The 20547-nt window shown below is 37.8% G+C and overlaps 1 protein-coding gene and 2 non-coding genes across 3 annotated transcripts; 2 read left to right on the forward strand and 1 right to left on the reverse strand.

Annotated features, from left to right (window-relative positions):
* Positions 1 to 230: 230 nt before the first annotated feature.
* NDUFA4 (NDUFA4 mitochondrial complex associated) lies at positions 231 to 7574 on the reverse strand. Its single transcript, XM_047753433.1, has 4 exons — positions 7408 to 7574; positions 6230 to 6318; positions 5465 to 5525; positions 231 to 445 (listed from the first exon to the last, which is right to left on the reverse strand). Exons 1-4 carry the CDS (start codon positions 7447 to 7449, stop codon positions 389 to 391), a joined length of 249 nt encoding a protein of 82 aa, XP_047609389.1. The 5' UTR covers positions 7450 to 7574; the 3' UTR covers positions 231 to 388.
* Positions 7575 to 12196: 4622 nt separating this feature from the next.
* Positions 12197 to 12345, forward strand: LOC125112278 (small Cajal body-specific RNA 17). The gene has a single exon (XR_007131076.1). It is a non-coding gene; the product is annotated as a small Cajal body-specific RNA 17 (non-coding RNA).
* Positions 12346 to 12420: 75 nt separating this feature from the next.
* LOC125112262 (small Cajal body-specific RNA 18) lies at positions 12421 to 12501 on the forward strand. Its single transcript, XR_007131061.1, has one exon. It is a non-coding gene; the product is annotated as a small Cajal body-specific RNA 18 (non-coding RNA).
* The last annotated feature ends 8046 nt before the right edge of the window (positions 12502 to 20547 follow it).

Consider the following 20547-nt stretch of genomic DNA (forward strand, 5'->3'; position numbering starts at 1 on the left):
GCAACTCAGATCCCGTGTTGCTGTGGCTCTGGCGTAGGCCGACAGCTATAGCTTCAATTAGACCCCTAGCCTGGGAACCTCCATATGCCATGGGAGTGGCCCTAGAAATGGCAAAAAGACAAAAAAAAATTACACAAATATAAATTCAATAATTCCTTAAATTCTAATAGTTTATTTCCTATAACTTAAGTTATAAAGTTTAGATTTTCAAAATTAAATAGTGACACATATCAAGTTTCAGATTATTTATTAATCAGTGTAAACCCCAATACAATACAACATGATTTCGTGCATTTAGAGGGGAAATATTTCCTGGTTAAGTGGAAAATTGTGCGGATGGCTTCTGGAAGACCTTCATTCTAAGCAGCTTTATAGTGAAACATTTCATTTAGAAGTCTGGACCTTCTTTCTTCAGTTTGCTGTAATCTACATTCACCGCAAAGAACTTGGAAAAGAAAAAGATATTTTAGACAATCAAATACACAAAGATGGTCCAAAAGTTTTAGAATTACTTTTTATTCAGCTTTCTATTGTAAAAATTATTAGGAATATTTAACAATATAAAAGTCATTCAAACAAAGACACTAAAATTCCAGGCCTTTAACAATGGTTTTAGTAAGGTAAAAATAATTCAATGCAGCTCAGAAGAGCAGTGTTACTATAATTTGTTAGTTAGAATCTATAAACAATTCTTCCATTTCAAGGTGAGTAAGAATTTCTTCTGATACATGCTTTCAGTTATGTTTTTCTTCCATCTCCACTAAGTACAAGGGTGAATCTCCCACAGAATAGAGAAACACCAATTATCATCCTTCTTTGGTTAGCCAAGTACCATAATTCTTTTTTTTTTTCTTTTGGCCGCACCCACAGCATGTGTAAGTTCCCAGACCAGGAATGAACCCAGGCATCAGCGACAACCTGAGCCACTCAAGTGAAAACATGAGATCCTTAACCTGCTGCAAAACAGGAGAACTCCCAAATCCCAAAGTGCTCTAATTTAGATGGGAGAGATTTATAGTAATAAAGACTGGCGAGTAGTATGAAGTAATATCTTGTTGTGTGGTTTCCATTTTTTAGATACAAACTGGCTTGCTTTAATGACTTTTCTTCCCATTTTTTTTTTCTCTCTCTCTCAGAAGCTTCCTTAATTTCCTAACCCAGAAGGCAAACTCACTCTTGACCCCTCTCTTTTGGTACAAAAGCTTTTAAATAATATTGTATTTCGGAAATTTTGTAATTTCTACGAATTTCCTTATAGAAATACATCATTGCCTTAAAAAACAAACAAAAAACTGGCTTAATGCTCAATAATTTTTTCAAAAGTGATTTATATTTGAAACTGCTCCAAAATTCCTACTGAGGAAATTAGCATTTGTACACAAGCCCAGATAAGGATATAATCTTAAGTTTATTCATTCTTGTGCCAAACAACACTGAAGAGGTTGTGCTATAATTACTTGAAGACTAGATTATTTATTTATTTATTTATTTTGTCTTTTGTCTTTTTTGTTGTTGTCGTTGTTGTTGCTATTTCTTGGGCCGCTCCCACGGCATATGGAGGTTCCCAGGCTAGGGGTTGAATTGGAGCTGTAGCCGCCGGCCTACGCCAGAGCCACAGCAACGCGGGATCCGAGCCACGTCTGCAACCTCCACCACAGCTCACGGCAACGCCGGATTGTTAACCCACTGAGCAAGGGCAGGGACCGAACCCGCAACCTCATGGTTCCTAGTCGGATTCGTTAACCACTGCGCCACGACGGGAACTCCGAAGACTAGATTATTTAATTCCGAAAGAACCAAAACTGCAGAATGATCATTTTCTTCAGAGATTTTTAAGCAAGAAGCTCATAAATCTGTGACAATTACTTCTTGAAACACTTTTATTTCTCCGAACATATACTAACTTCTTTATCGTAATTGAAAAATTCTTTCCACTTTTTAAAAAAGAAAAAAAAAAATCCCAGCTTGTGAAGCTTATCCTTGAGACACATACTTCTACAAATGGAAAAATATGATTAAGTCATAAAGCTTTATTTTTTGTTCTGATAGTGTTTTTCTCTGGGAAAAAAGTGAACTAGAGAATAAAACTTAAAAAGAAACTACCTGTATCATCTCTAATGTATTAACAAAATATTAGAGGAAATATTTATAAAAGAAATTACAGGTTATATTCTAAGGATAAAAAAAAAAGTATTTGCTGGGTTCTTCTAATATATCTTAGGCACTGTGGCCAGAATGCTTTATGTTTATCTTCATTATCAAAAACTTGCTCATTCTTACTTTATAAAAGAGGCCAATGAAGATCAAGTTGTAACTTAACAAACACTAAATAAGAAACAAGGTCAAGCTCCTATACCCATACAGGTGAAAAGGTCACAGTATCTTTGCTGATTTTCTCAAAAGTAAGCAGCTTCTCATGCATTTGCTTCTATTCAGTTCCATGTGCCAATTATCAAAATTCTGCTGAAATAATTTTCAAATCTGCTTGATTTTTCAGCTTCCATGTCCCCATGCCTTTTCTCAATTTAATGGTAGCTACCTTGAAGGTCTCTGGAACAGCTAGTAAGGCTCAACATACTCTGATCTTGGCTTTGGGGGGATTTATTTAGTTGTGCAGTGTTGCTAGGCCTTTGATGCTTAAATCCTATTTTAGTTCCCTCTCTTGTTTTTATTAGTTAGCTTTTGCAGGATTGTAAAGTGGCAAAAAAAAAAACAAAAAAAAAACAAAACAAAAAAAAAACCCCACCAAATCTTAGTGGCTTACAAGAAAGGTTCATTTTTCACTTTCATTACATGCCATTTATAAGCTGACTGCTCTAGGTCCTCTTCATTCTGATCTGGACTGAATGAGTAGCCCTTAACTGTCAGTTTGGTCTCACGACAGATGAAAAAGAACAATGGGAGATATATAGGTTGGCTCAGAGGTGGCAAATATCACCTCCCCTCGTTTGATTTGCCAGAGAAAGTCACGTGGCCAAATCTGATGTTAATGGGCCAAAAAAATTTTCTCTTAGGTGAGGGGAAATGAATGGTAGAGAGAGAATAATCTAGTCTGTCTCACTGTTTGGCTTTAGAAGCAGTAGTAGGCATCATTCACAAGTTTCTAGACTTGGTTCCCTTTGATTTCTGCTTATAAATCTCCCAATTCTTCCACAAGCTCATCTGTTGGCAAACAGAATCAGCAACAGTCCACTCACACCCTGTTTTCCAAAATCCTTTTCTATAATGAACTCTATAGACTCATGGTCTACTTCCCAAGTTATAGCAGGTGACACTGCACCAAATACTTTGCCATTATGTCATTTATTTTTCCAGTCTCTAATACCAGTATCCTAACTAATCACAGCCCAATCTATGCCACACACATAAGATTTTTGTTGCATCAACATTCCATTTCCAGTTCACATGGCCTCATAATGGCATACATTACCATGTTCCAGAACACTGGTAAATAGCTTCATTATCAGAATCACCTGGGGAGTTTTATGAACTATATACCCAGAGATTTCAATATGCTCTTCAATGGAAGGATCAAGGCCTGGGGTTTTTTTGTTTTCTTTTCTTTTTTAAAGTTTACTGGATGTGGAAACATTTCCTCCAGAATAGACTCAAATTTATAGGAAAGCAAAAATCAATCAGGATGCTTGTGGTTTTTTTTTGTTTGTTTTTTTTGAAGCAAAATGTGACACAGATTAGCTGGCTCACTTCAGCTTTACCAGTGCATTTTTGTTTCTTGTAGCGAGATCTTTTTAAAGATTTGGAAGCCAAATTATAATCAAAAGGTGGAGTGGAAAGCTTGGAATCAGCAAAAGGTAATATTTATCTCAAATGTTTCTGTCACCAGTGATGAGAGCATTCATCTCCTTCAAGGAGGTATATCTACTTAGGGGTCCTGGACACTCCTTAGCCAAAATACCTCTTTTGAGAGTGCTCGAAGAAACTGCTATTTTTCTCTTTTGATGAAGCAGCCTGCTACTGGAAAATACATGGCGAGTTTTACATTTTAAATGGGTAAACTGTGTGGTATGTGAATCATACCCTAATAAAGCTGTACCCCACCCTTTTTGACATTGAAAGGATTTTTCTTTTATACAAAATTTTTACACATAAGTAAAGTTATGTTTGGGGAATCAACTAACAGTCTCAGAACTGTGATACCATAGATGAACCTTGAGGGCATTATGCTAAGTAAGGTGAGACAGAGAAAGACAAATACTGTATATCACTTACAAGGAATCTTAAAAAACTGAACTGAACTTGTAAAAGCAGAAAGCAGAATGGTGGCTTCTAAGGGCTGGGAGATGGGGAAATGGAGAAATGTCAAAGATACAAACTTGCAACTAGTAAATCAATGAGTTCTAGAGATTTAAAGCACAATATAGTGATTATAGTCAACAATATTTTATTATAATCTTCAAAGTTGCTGAGAGACTGTCTTAATTGTTCTCAATGCAAAAAAGTGGTAGTCATGTTATGACAAAGGTGTTAACTTACACTACTGTAGTGATCATACTGTAATACATAAATGCATAAAACCAACAATTTGAACACCTCAAACTTACACTGTTATGTCAATTACACATCAGTAAAATTAATAAATAAAAGTAAATGGCCTAAGTCCATGAAATCATTCCTTGGAAGAGTAGTTTCACAAACTACTTTTCCATAATGATGTTAAAAAATTTACCTACAAGGTTTATAATAAAAATAAAAGTTTTACTTGACTTTCATTTCTTTCTTCTAATTCTCACCTGAAATATTTTAACCACACCAACAAGAAAGAATAGGCAGCCAAAGGAGCTACTAGATTAGTGCTACACAAAGTGTGGTCCATGGACTAACAGTATCAACACCATCTGAAACCTTATTAAAAAGGCAAATTTTCAGTCTCCACAACATATCAACTTAATCACAGTCTCCAGGCGATGGAGGTGCAGAATGTTTTAACAACCTCTCCAGATGATGCCTATGTACAAGGAAGTTTGAGAACCACTGCCCTACACTACCCAAGATCTAAGAAAATGTTAAATAAGAACTAAATTATCTTTCTTGGAGTTCCTGCCGTGGCTCAGTGGTTAATGAACCCGTGGTATCCATGAGGACGATGGTTCAATCCCTGGCATCGCTCAGTGGGTTAAGGATCCAGCATTGACATGAGCTGTGATGTAGACTGCAGATGCGGCCTGGATCCCACATCACCATGGCTGTGGTGTAGGCTGGTGGCTGCAGGTCCAATTGGACTCCTAGCCTGGGAACCTCCGTATGCCCTAAATACACAAAAGAAAAAAAAAGTGAAAAAAATATATATTATCTTTCTTTTCCTTAGTTAAACTAGCAGAATTGAGACATTATCTTCATTTCACATCCATGTCTGAAGGCTAGAAATAAAATACTTAAACCTGTTTCATGACAAAATTTATTAAAATACACTTTCTAGCAATTCTGAAGCAATTTTGTAGCTTACCTTGTATTGATCATTGGGACCCAGTTTATTCCAGGGTTCTGGGTTATTCTTCCTGTCCCAACTAAAATAAAACATTATAACTGTTACAGTAAACACTTTGAAATACATTTTTGTATTCAAGAAACTAGTACTTCAAATAGATCAATCTCATTCCTAGGTAAAGTATGATGCTATTTTCAAAATGGAGTATAGAGTTCAAACAGAGATAGAATCCATAATAAGCAATCTCATATAATTAATTAGAAAAAGAACACAAAACCTCTTAGGGCAGTTGTTCTTGTCCCTACCTCTGTTACAAGAAACTTTACACTTGGCTTTTACTAATATTTTCTATCTCATCAATAAAGTGATATATAGAAAAGTGCACAGAATAACAATGACTCAAACTTTTCCATGTCTATATTGTCTTCCAACTTCAAAAAGAAGCATTCCTTATTGCGGAAAAACATGCAAAAAACATTTAAATGTACAAGCTACCCCAACAAAGTATTTTTTTAAGTTATTATTGTCTCAATTTTCACAACACTACAAGATGGGTATGAGCAGCTCCACTCAAACCATGAGAAAATAAGACTCAAAGAAATCTAGATAATTTCACGAATCAAGAAAAGTAAAAGACACCAGTAGAAGTGGGACCTGAACTTACTGTATGACTACAAAATTCAGGTTCTTTCTACTACTTGATGGTGTCTCCCTAGAAAGACTGTGTGGTTCCTAAACCAGTTTGATGAACCATCAAAGTTCTAAATATTTTTAAGGACTTACCTGACATCTGGATTGAACAATGCCAGGCGTGTGACATACAGTGCTGCTCCAGTACCTCCGGCACCAATAAATACAAAGAGGGGGATCAACTAGAACGAAAAACAAAATAAGACAAAAATTAACAGCCATCTTCAACTACCTACATTCCAATAGAAACGTAAAACTACAGTAGTTTCTACACATTGATTCCCAAGTCTCAAATTACTGATTTTGGATCTTGTCTTAAAATCTAAATGAAGATGGACCTCATACTGAGGTTAAGATTTCTAATAACTACATTCAAAGGAAAGAAATGGAATTTCCAAAGGATGTAAGGAGATTATGGTTTAATGTGGAAAAAACTATATTCAAATTTTAAATTTTTCAAGAAAATACGCTGTCTCCTTCACCACTCTAATATTTATATATCACTCCCATTAAATTTCTCAGTTTCTTTCATCTTAAGGTTTCAAAATCAAGCTCCTGGCAAATTACTTAAGCTTGTTTCAATATAGATGTTATGAAAAACATAATTCTGTTAGAATCTGAATGACCAAACAGAAATACACCTATTACAAATGGAGATTTTACGCATAATATCTGAAAACATACTATCAATGCTTAATGCGTATTTAGGCAACTGGATTTAAGATAAAGATTAAAGCTTGGGTAACTGAGCTCTAGAACCACAGCACGTTAATATGCAAAATTAGAGATATAAAATAATTCAAATGGGATCAAATTCTGTGCTATTAAAATACCCAAAAATGTCCAGACATCAAGACAAACTGAGGATTCCAAGATCAGAGACCTTCACATGTGCCTCAAAGATTGGTAGTCCAATGCAATGAATGTAAAACCCTTAACAGATAGCACAACAAATAGGGTACCTGACCTTTGCTAATCTCTAATCCACACAGCCCTCTTGATCAGACCAACCTGCAAAAGGACTCGGCCACCACTGTTTCAACATATCATCTTCCTGGACAGTATCCCTCACCTTCCGCCTGCCAGTCCCAACTCCACAATGCACAGTGTGGAAGGTCAGAGATCAAGGTCCTGGGGCAACCAGGAGGTTAAGACTGGAGAAACAGTGAGTGGCTGCGAAAGAGGAAGCTCCCTCCCAGGGGTCTGAAGCCGACCCAACCGGACACAGGATGGGCAACTGAAGACACTGGAAAAGGGTTATAGGAACTCACGCTAGGATGCTTCTTGGCCTGCGTGATGATCTGGCGGAGCATGGTAGCCACAAAGGCCTCGAGCCTAGAGGGCAAAGAAAATTAACCTGCAAGGTCGGGGACTAAGCAGGATCTGCGCAGATCAGGAGCGGACGTCCAAAGTCACCCAGGACCTCCTACCTGAAGGACCCCTGGCTTTGGAGGGTAGCTGCGGCAGGAGGGCCCGGATGCAGCTGTCCTAAACAGTGCCTGATTTGATCCAGCGCTGTAACCTGGACAAACCAACTGTGTTCCTCTGCAAAGCGAAACATTCTCATTCCTATGCTATGATGAGTAATTTTTTGCGTCAAAACTAGAATCCTTCGATTGACTAGACAGGCACTTTCTCAGGAGGCCCCTTGTTTAGGGCCGGGGCGGGCAGGAGAACGGACAGGCCTCGCGCTCCCGGAGCGGGGTCCTCTTACTAGGCGCCTGCGAGCCTGGTCCGCGCATGGCGTCACTGGGCGCGCGCGTGCCGGCCGCGCGTCGCCCGCCCTGACCGCCGCAGAGGGAGCTGCGCGGTGGCTCTGGCTGCCGAGTGCCGCGCGCCTGGAGGTCAGGTCGCGTCTCTAGCTGCTAAGGTCAGCGACTGCGGTTTAAAAATACTGCAGCTGCTTTGTGTCCTTGACTGTCGTTTACGGGCAGAAGTTAGAAACTGTTAAATGATTTGAAGATGGCAATAGTCCTGTCAGTTTGACTCTAAACCTTCAGTTTCCATTCCTTGCTTGAGTGTTCAACACCACGAAGACCTTTGCGACCTTGCCACTATCCCCTCTCCCTGGGCCCGAAATTGCATTCTCAAAATATTTTTTATTGGTCGTGTCGTTACACATAATCTTTTCTAGTACCCCAATACAATTTTCCCTTATTTCTTTTTTGGGTTTGTTGTTTTTTTGTTGCGGGGGGGAGGGGGGTGTTTTGTTGTTGTTAAACCTCGAAAGTCTTCCCTGGAGCAGGCTTTAGGGAACGCTGGGGACAACTTGAATACCTTCCAACCTCACAGGTAGTTTAGAGCATTAACCAAATGATCAGAAGTAATTGGGCCTAGAAAGAAGAAAGTCTCCTCTGAAAAGGCAATGTTGGATCTGAAGGAGGAGTAGACAGTAATCCAGTGAAAACAGATGCAAGTGTATACAACAGAGGTAATAGATGTAAAGGTCTGAAAGTAAGGAGACGTTTTGAGAAACTGAGGACAGCCTGCTATGGTTGGAACTTGAAGAGTGAGAATAGGTGAGGGATCAGGTCTGTGGGAGGGACTGGTTAAGGGGCCATTGCAATAGTCTATGTGAGAGATAATGATAGCTTGGACTAGTATAGGAAATGTTATGATGAAGGTAAGATTCAAGAGATATTTAGGGGATAGAATCAATAAGATCTGGTAATTAGTCAGATTTAGCGAACTGAAGTGAGAGGGAAATCCAGGATAATTCCAGAAGTTCAATTTTGACCATTATGGATGTTGATGCCAATTACTGAGATAAAACAATGGAGAATTATGGATATGTGTTTATGTAAAATTCAAGTGGACTTCTGTGAGGCAGAAGAATACATTTAGGACTCAGTTTTTTCTAAGAAATGAGCCATATAACTAAATGAGATGCTTAAGGAGAAAAGGTAGAATGATGAGAGAGACAAAGGACATGGAACTGAGGAATGCCAATATGTAATGCTTAGGAGAGGAGATATGGCTGGTGAGGTAGGGAAAAAAAAATCATGATTATTAAGTGACTTGTTATGAAGCTTAACAAAACGTGTCTTTTTCATTTGTTCAGTAAATTTTTATTAAGTACCTACTGTGCATTGGGCACTGTTCTAACTAGGGAGATAGCAGTAAATAAAAATTGTTCCTCCTTAAAGGGGTTTTACATGGTGATTGGGAAGACAAACCATAAACAAATAATTCAAATAATTAAGATAATTTTAGATAGTAATAAACCAATAAAATAGAACAATGAGAGAGAAAAGGACATGGGGTAGTGGAGGAATTAAATTTACTTTAGTGACGGTAGACATGGAAGCTCCCTCTGAGGAGGTAGTATCTGAGCTGAAACCTAAATGAAAAAGAGTAACCTAGTAAAGATCTGGCAGAAGAACATTGCAGTGGTCAAGGGAAATAGTTTTGAGAATTAAAAAAATATATGTATAAGGGAGTTCCCGTCATGGCTCAGTGGAAACGAATCTGACTGGTATCCATAATGATGCAGGTTCCATACCTGGACTTACTAAGTGGGTTAAGGATCCAGCGTTGTTGTGAGCTGTGGCGTAGTTTGCAGACTCTGCTCGGATCTGGTGTTGCTGTGGCTGTGGCTTAGGCCAGCGGCTACAGCTTTAATAGGACCCCTAGCCTGGGAACCTCCATTTGCCTCAGGTGCAGCCCTCCGTATGCCTCAGGTGTGGCCCTCCCTAAAATGCTCAAGGGAGGCCAGTGTGGCTGATCCCTAAAAAAATGAGATCAGCGAGGCTGTAAAGGTCTCTCTGACATTGATCTTATAGACTATGATAAGGAGTGTGGTTATGTTTTTTAAAAAAAATCAGCACAGAAATTATAGAAAATACTTAGAAGTGAACACAGAAGCCTAACAGCAGTAAGTGTAGATCAACTTTCATTAAAGAAATTAGAAGGGGAACGATCTCTCCTTTCAATATTTTATTTTTAATGATAACAGTTGATATTAAAATAGGTAAATTGACATATAGGGATGCCACTGTTAATTAATAAGAAAGTCAGGAGTTCCCGTCGTGGCGCAGTGGTTAACGAATCCGACTAGGAACCATGAGGTTGCGGGTTCGGTCCCTGCCCTTGCTCAGTGGGTTAATGATCCGGCGTTGCTGAGAGCTGTGGTGTAGGTTGCAGACGCGGCTCGGATCCTGCATTGCTGTGGCTCTGGCGTAGGCCAGAGGCTACAGCTCCGATTCGACCCCTAGCTTGGGAACCTCCATATGCCGTGGGAGCGGCCCAAAGAAATAGCAAAAAGACCAAAAAAAAAAAAAAAAGTAAAACCCATGGCATATTTTTTTGTCATTGACCTAGTTTCTAAAAGTAACAATAATATAGGTAAAGTGATGCCTGTGAAAATGTTAACAAAGCATGGTTACATAATAAAATTTTGTTAAATATTAGCCAAAATGTTAATTGTTTAAATTTTGCCATTAATATTAGGAGAAAAAGTCTGAGACCAATATTTTAAGCAGAGATTGTAAGATTAGAAGTGACAGTCTGGAAAAAGAAGCCATAGTAGAAGATACATGTTGTAAAAACAGATTTTAGCTTCACAGGCAAAATTGGTGGAGTTCCCATTGTGGCTCTGCAGGTTAAGAAGCTGACACAGTGTCCATGAGGACGTGGATTTGATCCCTAGTCTTGCTCAGTGTGTTAAGGATCCAGCATTGCCTCAAGCTGAGGCATAGTTTACAGATACGGCTGGGATCTGGCATATCTGTGGCTGTGATGGAGGCCTGCATCTGCAGCTCCAGTTCAACCCCTGGCCTGGGGACTTCCATATGCCACAGATTCAGCTGTAGAAAGAAAAAAAAAATGGATTGGAATATGTGGTAAATTATATTATGTACAAATACCTGCTGCCTCTCCCTGGGAGGGGATATCACTTATTTACCTCATTAATGTCAGGCTTGATAAGATGACTTGCTGTATTCACAAATGAGATGTGAAAAGCAACATGTGTCATGCACAAGCAAAAGCTTTAAGAGCCAATGTGTGCCATGTTCTTTCTTTTCTTTCTGTCACAAGTACAGCAATGTTGCAGATAGAGTCTTTAGTGTCAGGCTAAAAACTACTTATAGCAGAGACATTGCTAACCTGTGGTGGACAGGTATTGACCAGAAACAAACCTTTGTTGTTGTAAGTCACCAGATTTGAGAAGAGTTTGCTACAGCAGCAGAACCATTCCTACTCTGACTAATACAGAATGTGGTACTGAAATTGTAATGGCATGTTATAATTATAAAAATCCTAAAATATGTGACATTGGATTCAGGATTCAGCAATAGGTGACAAGGTAGCTGTTACCAGAGGCTAGAAGGATCTCAGGCTCTGTTATGGAGTACTGGAATATTTAGTGAAACAGTTCTTAATTAATTGGAAGACAGCATCTCTAATAAATTCATAGCTTTCAGTGAAATGGCAGGCAAAAGGTATGTTACCAACTTGTGTCAATTACTTTGGTAACAGTTGACAAAGTTGTACAATAAAAAGAAGGACTCAGAAAATAATTGGTCACTTTGCAAACCATAATGACAGGAAATGGAGCATCTAAAAATTTGGAGGAAAGCGGGAGGTTTGTCTCCCTATAAAATAGCCTGAACAAGGCAGAAGACATATAAGTTCATAGTGTAAGTGCAAAATGTGTAGAAGGAATTGAGATGAGTACAGTATGATGGGAGCTTAGGTTGTATATAAAGGAGTTACAGGAAATGAAACAGAAAAAGTTAACCCATATTTTTGAGAATTTTAGATGTGGAACTTCATCCTTTAGGCAGTGAAGATTCCTAAGTTTAAATCTCAGCACAGGATAAAACAACTGCAAGGCATGTACTACCTTAATAAATGAATTGGAGCTGTTTTTTACCATTCCACTCTGAGACCTGTGCCCTCTCGATTTCTTGTTCCTTGTTTGATTTAATTTTGTGAACAAGTTTAAAATACCAAAATATTAATTGTTCAAATTAAATGGGCCAGCAAGGGGACCAGGCCCTGGGAGGGGGCAGGAGATTGGCATGCAAGGGGTGTAGTGAGGGTTCTAGGTCAGGGGCACCCCCTGGTCCCGGATGCAGCCCCTGATGAACTTGCAGTATTTTCATTATATGATTGGGCTCCATGGCTGGTAGTCCCTCTGGCCCTGGTCCAGATCCTGAGACAATTGAGAAAATATGACAAGGGAAGTGGGACCAGGGAACCATGGGCAGGGAGGTGAGGGGCAACTAGTTAGGCTAGGGGTGAAGGAGGTTGCAGAGACCTCTGCTGCTGTAACTGAGCCTTGGTCGATAATTATGTGAAAACTGCAATCCGAGTTCTGGGAACCAGATGCTGGAGTGTGTGCTGACAACAGACTGAGACCAGAGATTAAAAATAATAATAATAATTATATATATATAATGCAAATTGTACGGGGAATAGTTCTAAAAAAATCTAGGCAATATATCAATAGCATCCCCCAAAGTTATTTCTTTTGCATGGTTTCTCTGAAGATTCAAACCCAGAAAATTCTGGTAGGGGTAGTGATATTACACACATTGTTATTAATGTGTGACAGTAAAAAAAATGGCTTCTTTAGAGGGGAGTAATTTGGTAAGTGAGCCATGGAGTATGACTATATTAATGCAAATTGAAAGCAGAGACTTACATTTTTTACTTTGTTTCCACTTAGGCATTTAATTATTTCTCTGGCAGATAAATTGACAACCTCAGTTGTTTTTCTGATAATACAAATACAAATTATACCTTCACTTATTAATAAAGATTCTGCAGCTATCCTTAATCTAAAAATAAATTTGTTCTTCCTCTAGTATTGTGGTTACTTAGCATAACCTATGTTTAATTATAAAATTTCTATTAGAAAAATGAAAACATATTTTGGTCTATGAAAGTTTATTTCCACTGTTATAAATCTCAAAGATTTGCATGCTGTCATCAGTTTAAATTAAATACTTGAAGCATTTTATGTACAAAATTCAATGAATACTAAAAAGTAAAGAAATTCTGTCAGTTTAAAATTGCGCTAATTCTTTTCACTGAGCCCTCTGTTAAATAATATTTTAAGAAAACAGTGTATGTATAATTTTTTGGAAAATTATGCAATACACATAGATTTTTAAATTATAGCTTTTTGAGAATAACAGTGTTCTGTTCCTCTTCTGTGTTGCCACTTATTATCATCTCTCTGCAATTTCTATCTTTTATATGAATCCATTCATACAGTCATTTATTAAGTCATATAGTCATTCATTAAACATATATTGAGTGGCTACTATGTATTGTTCATCATGCTAAGTGCTTAGAGTAAGAAGAATAACACAGTTCTTCAACACCTTGTAGTCTAGTGGGGCTGGGACTATAATTATGCCAAAGCTTTATGGGTGCTGCAATAGACACTGATATATAGCTTAGATTACTGGGTGTATAGTGTCCTTACCAAGATCAGGAGTATGAATTCAGTTTTTGGAAATGCTGAGTCTAGGAGAAAGGGCATTTATGTGAGAGTTATGGGAACTGATGAACTTGGCTATAAAGAATGTGTAAGAAGGAAAATGTAAAGAGAGAATGGGATCAGTGCTGAAACTCTAGAAAATGTGAATAAAATGAGGACCAGGTCAAGAAGGAGAAGTCAGAACAGAAAAGATAGAACAAATCAGAAATGTAGGCCGATATACCCATCAGGGTTCATCTAGAGAAATAGAATTTCTAGGATATTTGCATGTGCAATTAAAGTTGTATTATAAGGAATTGACATTATGCAATTGTGGGAGCATTGTTTCCTATTGCAGCCTGAAGTAAGCAGGAAAGGGAGCCAGGAAAGGAGGCATGAAGTGTAGAAGTAAAGACACATTAGAATCTCTGAGGATGGGTGGAACCCATGAGAACAGAGAGACTACAGTGGTCTCTTATTGCTTCCAAACTTTCATTGAACTTTCCAAAGTTTAAGGATGTGGGTGTCCTGCATAAGATACTGAAGACTTTTGTCACAGAACAGGATACAAACCTAGTTCAGGAATACGGAAACTGAAGAGGAATTCAGCAAGAACAGGAATACTAAGAGATGCCCCAGGAGGTCTCCTGTGTTCCTTCTTACCTGCATTGAGCTGTGGTATCTCAGTTTCCTCTTGCTAATCAAAGTCAATTACCCAAGCTATTTAATAGAGTAAACTCCCATATGGTTGTTGACTGACTGGCATGAAGAGCCCCAAATGATTTAAATGATCAGGTGCCAGTCTCAACTTCCACTTTATTAGAATAATTGCCCTTTTTCCTGACAAGACAAAGCATTCTTCTCTTGAAACTAAGACTGCTAGGCCAGCAAAGCTATAGTTGCAGAGGTGGTCAAAATTTCACTAGTGGGTCCCTAGGGAAAATAATAAGAACCACTTCTATATTGTCTTTAACTACTGTCCTTCAGGGTCAATCCAGATGGGACTATAATGCTATATAGCTGTCTCCTTGATATTGATAGAAATTCATACAGAGCCATCTGTAAACCAGGCTCAAATATTTCTTCCTCAATTAACTGATCATAGTGAGTGCTCCATGTAACCACAAATGCAGGTTGAGAGGGGAGGAAGCATTATTGAAGGAGTATAGAACATGGACATCTGTGACTCTTACTCGTACAGTTTACTTATAACTTCAGGACCAACTCAAACCCATCTGGTTTCCATTTGGTGATGGAATGCTGCTCTGCATATTCAGTCTTATGGCTTTGGTGGTCAGGAAAAAAAACAGTCCATTATAGAAACTCAAGTAGCATGGTAATTTGCTTCAAGTACCAACAGATTTGCTAGGTTATTCAAAAGTATAGTTGTTTCACAATGTTGTGTTAGTTTCTGGTGTACAACAAAGTATATGAAAGAACACATACAGACACACACACACACATATATATATATATTGTTTTTCAAATTCTTTTCCATTATAAGTTATTACAAGATATTGAATATATAGTTCCCTGTGCTATATAGTAGCACAAACTACTGTACAAATTAGTGCCAAGCTCCTAATTTATCCCTCCCCATTTTCCCCTTTAGTAACTGTAGGTTTGTTTTTGTCTCTTGAGTGTGTTTCTGTTTTATAAATGTTTATTTGTATCTCTTTTTAGAGTCCACATATAAACAATATGATGTGATATTTTTCTTCATCTGACTTAATTTCATTTAGGACGATAATTTCTATATCCGTCCATGTTGCTACAAATGGTATTATCACATTCTTTTTTATAGCTGAGTAATATTCCGTTGTAGATATATGTTTATACCAAATCTTTATCCATTACTCTGTCAGGGGGCATTTAGTTTCCTTTCATGTCTTGGCTATTGTAAAGAGTGATGCTGTGAACACTGGGGTGCCTATATCTTTTTTAATTAAATTTTCATCGTTTCTGGATATATGCCCAGGAGTGGGATTGCTAGATAATATGGAAATTCTGTTTTTAATTTTTTAAAGAAACTTCATTCTGTTCTCCATGGTGGCTGCCCCAATTTACATCCCCACCAACAGTGTAGGAGGGTTCCCTCTTCTCCCTACCATCTATAGCATTTATTATTAGTAGACATTTCGATGATGGCCATTCTGACCAGTATGAGGTGATACCTGATTGTAGTTTTGATTTGCATTTGTCTAATAATTACTGATGTTGAGCATCTTTTCATGTGCCTGTTGGCCATATGTATGTCTTCTTTGGAGAAATGGCTATTTAGATCTTCTGCCCATTTTTTGATTGGGTTGTTTGGGTTTTTTTGTGGATTGTTTTTGTTGTTGTTGTTGTTATATTGAGCCCATGCCAGTCACATTGTTTGAAAATATCTTCTACCATTCCATAGGATGTCTTTTTGTTTTGCTTCTGGTTTTCTTTGCTGTGAAAAAGCATATAAGTTTGATTAGGTCCTAGTGTTTATTTTTTCCTTTATTTCTATTGCCTTGGGAGACTGACCTAAGAAAACATTTCTGCAGTTTATGTCAGAGAATACTTTGCTTATGTTCTCTTCTAGGAATTTAATGGTGTCAAGTCCTATATTTAAGTTTTCAAGCCATTTTGAGTTTATTTATTTATTTATTGAGTTTATTTTTGTATATGGTATGAGGGAGTATTCTATCTTCACTGATTTACATGCAGCTATATAACTTTCCCAAGACCTCTTGCTGAAGAGACTGTCTTTTCTTGCATCCTTTGTCAAAGATTGATTGACAGTAGGTATGTGGGTTTATTTCTGGACTCTTTATTCTGTTCCATTGCTCTGTGTGTCTGTTTATATGCCAACCCTACTGTTTTCATTACTGTAGCTTTGTAGTATCTTCTGAAGTCTGGGAAGGTTATGTTCTTTTTCCTCAGGATTGCTTTGGCAATTCTGAATCTTTTGTAGTTTAATATAAGTTTTTGTATTATTTGTTACAGTTCCATTAAAAATGTAACTGATAATTTGATAGAGATGGCATTGAATCTGTAGATTTCTTTCAGTTTTGTGGCCATTTTAACAATATTAATTCTTCTAATCCAAGACCATGGGATAACTTTCTGTTTCTTTGAATCATCTTCCTTTATCAGTGTTTTGTAGTTGTTATTATATAAGTCTTACACCTACTTGATCAGATTTATTCCTAGGTATTTTGGTTTTTTGGACACAATTTTAAACAGAATTTTTTTTGCAATTTTTTTATTAATCAATGAATTTATTACACTTATAGTTGTACAATGATCATCAAAATGCAATTTTATAGGATTTCCATCCCACAACTCCAGCACATCCCCCCACCCATTGAACTGTCTCCTTTAGAAACCATAAGATTTTCAAAGTCCTTGAGCCAGTATCTGTTCTGTAAAGAGGTTCATTGTGCCTTTATTTTAGATTCCACACTGTGTCAGTGATAGCATTTGATGCTGGTGTCTCATTGTCTAACTGACTTCACTCAGCACGATAATATCTAGGTCCATCCATGTTGCTGAAGATGATGATGTTTTGTTCCTTTTAATGGCTGAGTAATATTCCATTGTGTATATGAACCACTTCATCTGGATCCACTCTTCTATCCATGGACATGTAAGTTGTTTCCATGTCTTGGCTATTGCATAGAGTCCTGCAATGAACATTGGAGAATGTGTGTCTCTTTGAGTCATGGTTTTCTCTGGATAGATGCCCAGGAGTGGGATTGCTGGATCAAATGGTAGTTCTATTTTTAGTTTTCTGAGGAATCTCCATACTGTTTTCCACAGTGGTTGCACCAATTTACATTCCCACCAACAGTGTAATAAGATTCCTTTTTCTCTACATCCTCTCCAGCACTTATTGTTTGTAGGCTTTTTGATGATGGCCATTCTGGCTGGTGTAAGGTGGTACCTCATCATGGTTTTGATTTGCATTTCTCTAATAATGAGTGATGTTGAACATCTTTTCATGTGTTTCTTGGCCATCTGTATGTCTTCTTTGGAAAATCGTCTGTTTAGATCTTCTGCCCAGTTTTTGATGGGGTCTTTTTTTTTTTTTTTTGGTATTGAGTAATAGGGTGTCTTTATAAATTTTGGAGATTAAACTCTTGTCAGTCAATTCATTTGCAAAGATTTTCTCCCATTCTGTGGGTTGTCTTAATTTTGTTTAGGGTTTCTTTTGCTGTGCAGAAACTTTTAAGTTTAATTAAGTCCCATTTGTTTATTTTTGTTTTTACTGTCATTACTATAAGAGGTGGATCTGAGATGTTGCTGTCATTTATGTCAGCGAGTGTTTGGCCTATGTTTTCCTCTAGGAGTTTGATAGTATCTGGTCTTATATCTAGGTCTTTAATACACTTTGAGTTTATTTTTGTGTATGGTATTAGGGAGTGTTCTAATTTCATTCTTTTCCATGTGGCTGTCCAGTTTTCCCAGCACCACTTATTGAACAAGCTGTCTTTTTTCCATTGTATAGTCTTGCCTCCTTTGTCATAGATTAGTTGACTGTAGGTGCATGGGTTTAATTCTGGGCTTTCTATCCTGTTCCACTGATCTATATGTCTGTTTTTGTGCCAGTACCATACAGTTTTGATGACTGTTGCTTTGTAGTATAGTCTGAAGTCAGGGAGCCTAATGCCTCCAGCTCCGTTTTTCTTTTTCAGGATGTCTTTGGATATTCAGGATTTTTAAAATATTTAGTTCAAGTTCTATGAAAAATGTCCTTGGTAATTTGATAGGGATTGCATTGAATCTGTAGATTGCCTTGGGTAGTATAGTCATTTTGATAATATTAACTCTTCCAATCCACGAGCATGGTATGTCTTTCCATCTATTTGTGTCATCTGTGGTTTCTTTCATCAGTGGCTTATAGTTTTCAGAGTACAAGTCTTTTGTCTCTTTAGGTAGGTTTACTCCTAGGTACTTTATTCTTTTGGATGCAGTGGTAAACGGGACTGCTTCCCTAATTTCTCTTTCTGATCTTTCGTTGTTAGTATAAAGAAATGCAGTTGATTTCTGTGTATTAATTTCGTATCCTGTGATTTTGCCAAATTCATTGATGAGCTCTAACAGTTTTCTGGTGGAGTCTTTAGGATTCTCTAGGTATAATATCAAGTCATCTGCAAACAGTGATAGTTTTACTTCTTCCTTTCCTATTTGGACTCCTTTTATTTCTTTTACTTCTCTGATTGTTGTGGCTAGGACTTCCAAAACTATGTTGAGTAGTAGTGGTGAGAGTGGACATCCTTGTCTTGTTCCTGATCTCAGCGGGGAGTCTTTCAGCTTTTCACCACTGAGAATGACGTTGGCTGTGGGTTTGTCATATATGGCCTTTATTATGTTGAGGTAGGTTCCTGCTATGCCCACTTTCTGAAGGGCTCTTTATCAGAAACGGGTGTTGGATTTTGTCAAAGGCTTTTTTCTGCATCTGTTGAGAGGATCACTTGGTTTTTATTCTTCAGTTTGGTAATGTGGTGTCTCACACTGATTGATTTGTGGATATTGAAGATTTCTCGCATCCCTGGGATAAATCCCACTTGATCATGATGTACAATCCTTTTAATGCATTGTTGGATTAGACTTGCTAGTATTTTGTTGAGGATGTTTGCATCATTGTTCATCAGTGAAATTGGCCTGTAGTTTTCTTTTTTGGTGGTATCTTTATCTGGTTTTGGTCTTAGGGTGATGGTAGCCTCCCAGAATGAGTTTGGGAGTGTCCCTTCCTCTGTAATTTTTTGGAATATTTTCAGGATAGGTGTTAGCTCTTCTCTAAATGTTTGATAGAATTTGACTGTGCAGCCATCTGGTCCTGGACTTTTGTTTGTTGGAAGTTTCTTAATCACAGTTTCAATTTCAGTGCTTGTGATTGGTCTGTTCATCTTTTCTTTTCTTTTTTTTTTGTCTTTTTGCTATTTCTTGGGCCGCCCCTGCGGCATATGGAGGTTCCCAGGCTAGGGGTCGAATCGGAGCTGTAGCCACTGGCCTACGCCAGAGCCACAGCAACGCAGGATCTGAGCCACGTCTGCAACCTACACCACAGCACACGGCGACGCCAGATCGTTAGCCCACTGAGCAAGGGCAGGGACCAAACCCACAACCTCATGGTTCCCAGTCGGATTCGTTAACCACTGCGCCACGCCGGGAACTCCCTGTTCATCTTTTCTATTTCATCTTGGTTTAGTCTTGGAAGATTGTACTTTTCTAAGAATTTGTCCATTTCTTCTAGGTCTTCCATTTTATTGGTATATAGTCACATATAGTAGGCTCTTATGATTCTTTGTATTTCTGTGATGTCCATTGTTACTTCTTCTTTGTCATTTCTAATTTTATTGATTTGAGTCCTCTCTCTTTTTTTCTTGATAAGTCTGGCTAGGGGTTTATCAATTTTGTTGATCTTTTCAAAGAACCACCTTTTCATTTCAATGATTTTTTCCTATGGTTTTCTTTGTTTCTATTTCATTGATTTCTGCTCTGATCTTTATGATTTCCTTCTTTCTACTAACTTTAGGTCTTGTCTGTTCTCTCTTGAGCTGCTTTAGGTGTAAAGTTAGCTTGTTTATTAGAGCTTTTTCTTGTTTCTTGAGGTGGGCTTGTATTGCTATAAACTTTCCTCTTAGAACGGCTTTTGCTGCATCCCATAGGTTTTGGAGTGTTGTATCTTTGCTGTCATTGGCTTCTAAGTATTTTTAAATTTCCTCTTTGATTTCTTCTGTGATCCATAGGTTGTGTAGTAGCATGTTGTTTAGTCTCCATCTGTTTGTGTTTTTTGCAGTTTTTATCTTGTTGATTTCCAGTTGTATAGTGTGGTCGGAAAAGATGCTTGATATGATTTCAATTTTCTTAAAGTTACCAAGGCTGGATCTGTAGCCCAGGATGTGATCAGTCTTAGAGAATGTGCTATGTGCACTTGAGAAGAATGCACATTCTGTTGCTTTGGGATGGAATGTGCTATAAATATCTATTAAGTCCATCTGGT

The sequence above is a fragment of the Phacochoerus africanus genome, chromosome 11, assembly GCF_016906955.1.
Source record: "Phacochoerus africanus isolate WHEZ1 chromosome 11, ROS_Pafr_v1, whole genome shotgun sequence".
Lineage (NCBI taxonomy): Eukaryota > Metazoa > Chordata > Mammalia > Artiodactyla > Suidae > Phacochoerus > Phacochoerus africanus.

Bases quoted from the DNA above. Each gene is read 5' to 3' on its own strand.
- NDUFA4 (XM_047753433.1), bottom strand. From the start codon at position 7,449: ATGCTCCGCCAGATCATCACGCAGGCCAAGAAGCATCCTAGC. The intron at 6,319-7,407 runs GTGAGTTCCTAT...TTTTCGTTCTAG, and splicing joins AGGCCAAGAAGCATCCTAGC to TTGATCCCCCTCTTTGTATT. The intron at 446-5,464 runs GTAAGCTACAAA...TTCTTTTCCAAG, and splicing joins GTCCCAATGATCAATACAAG to TTCTTTGCGGTGAATGTAGA.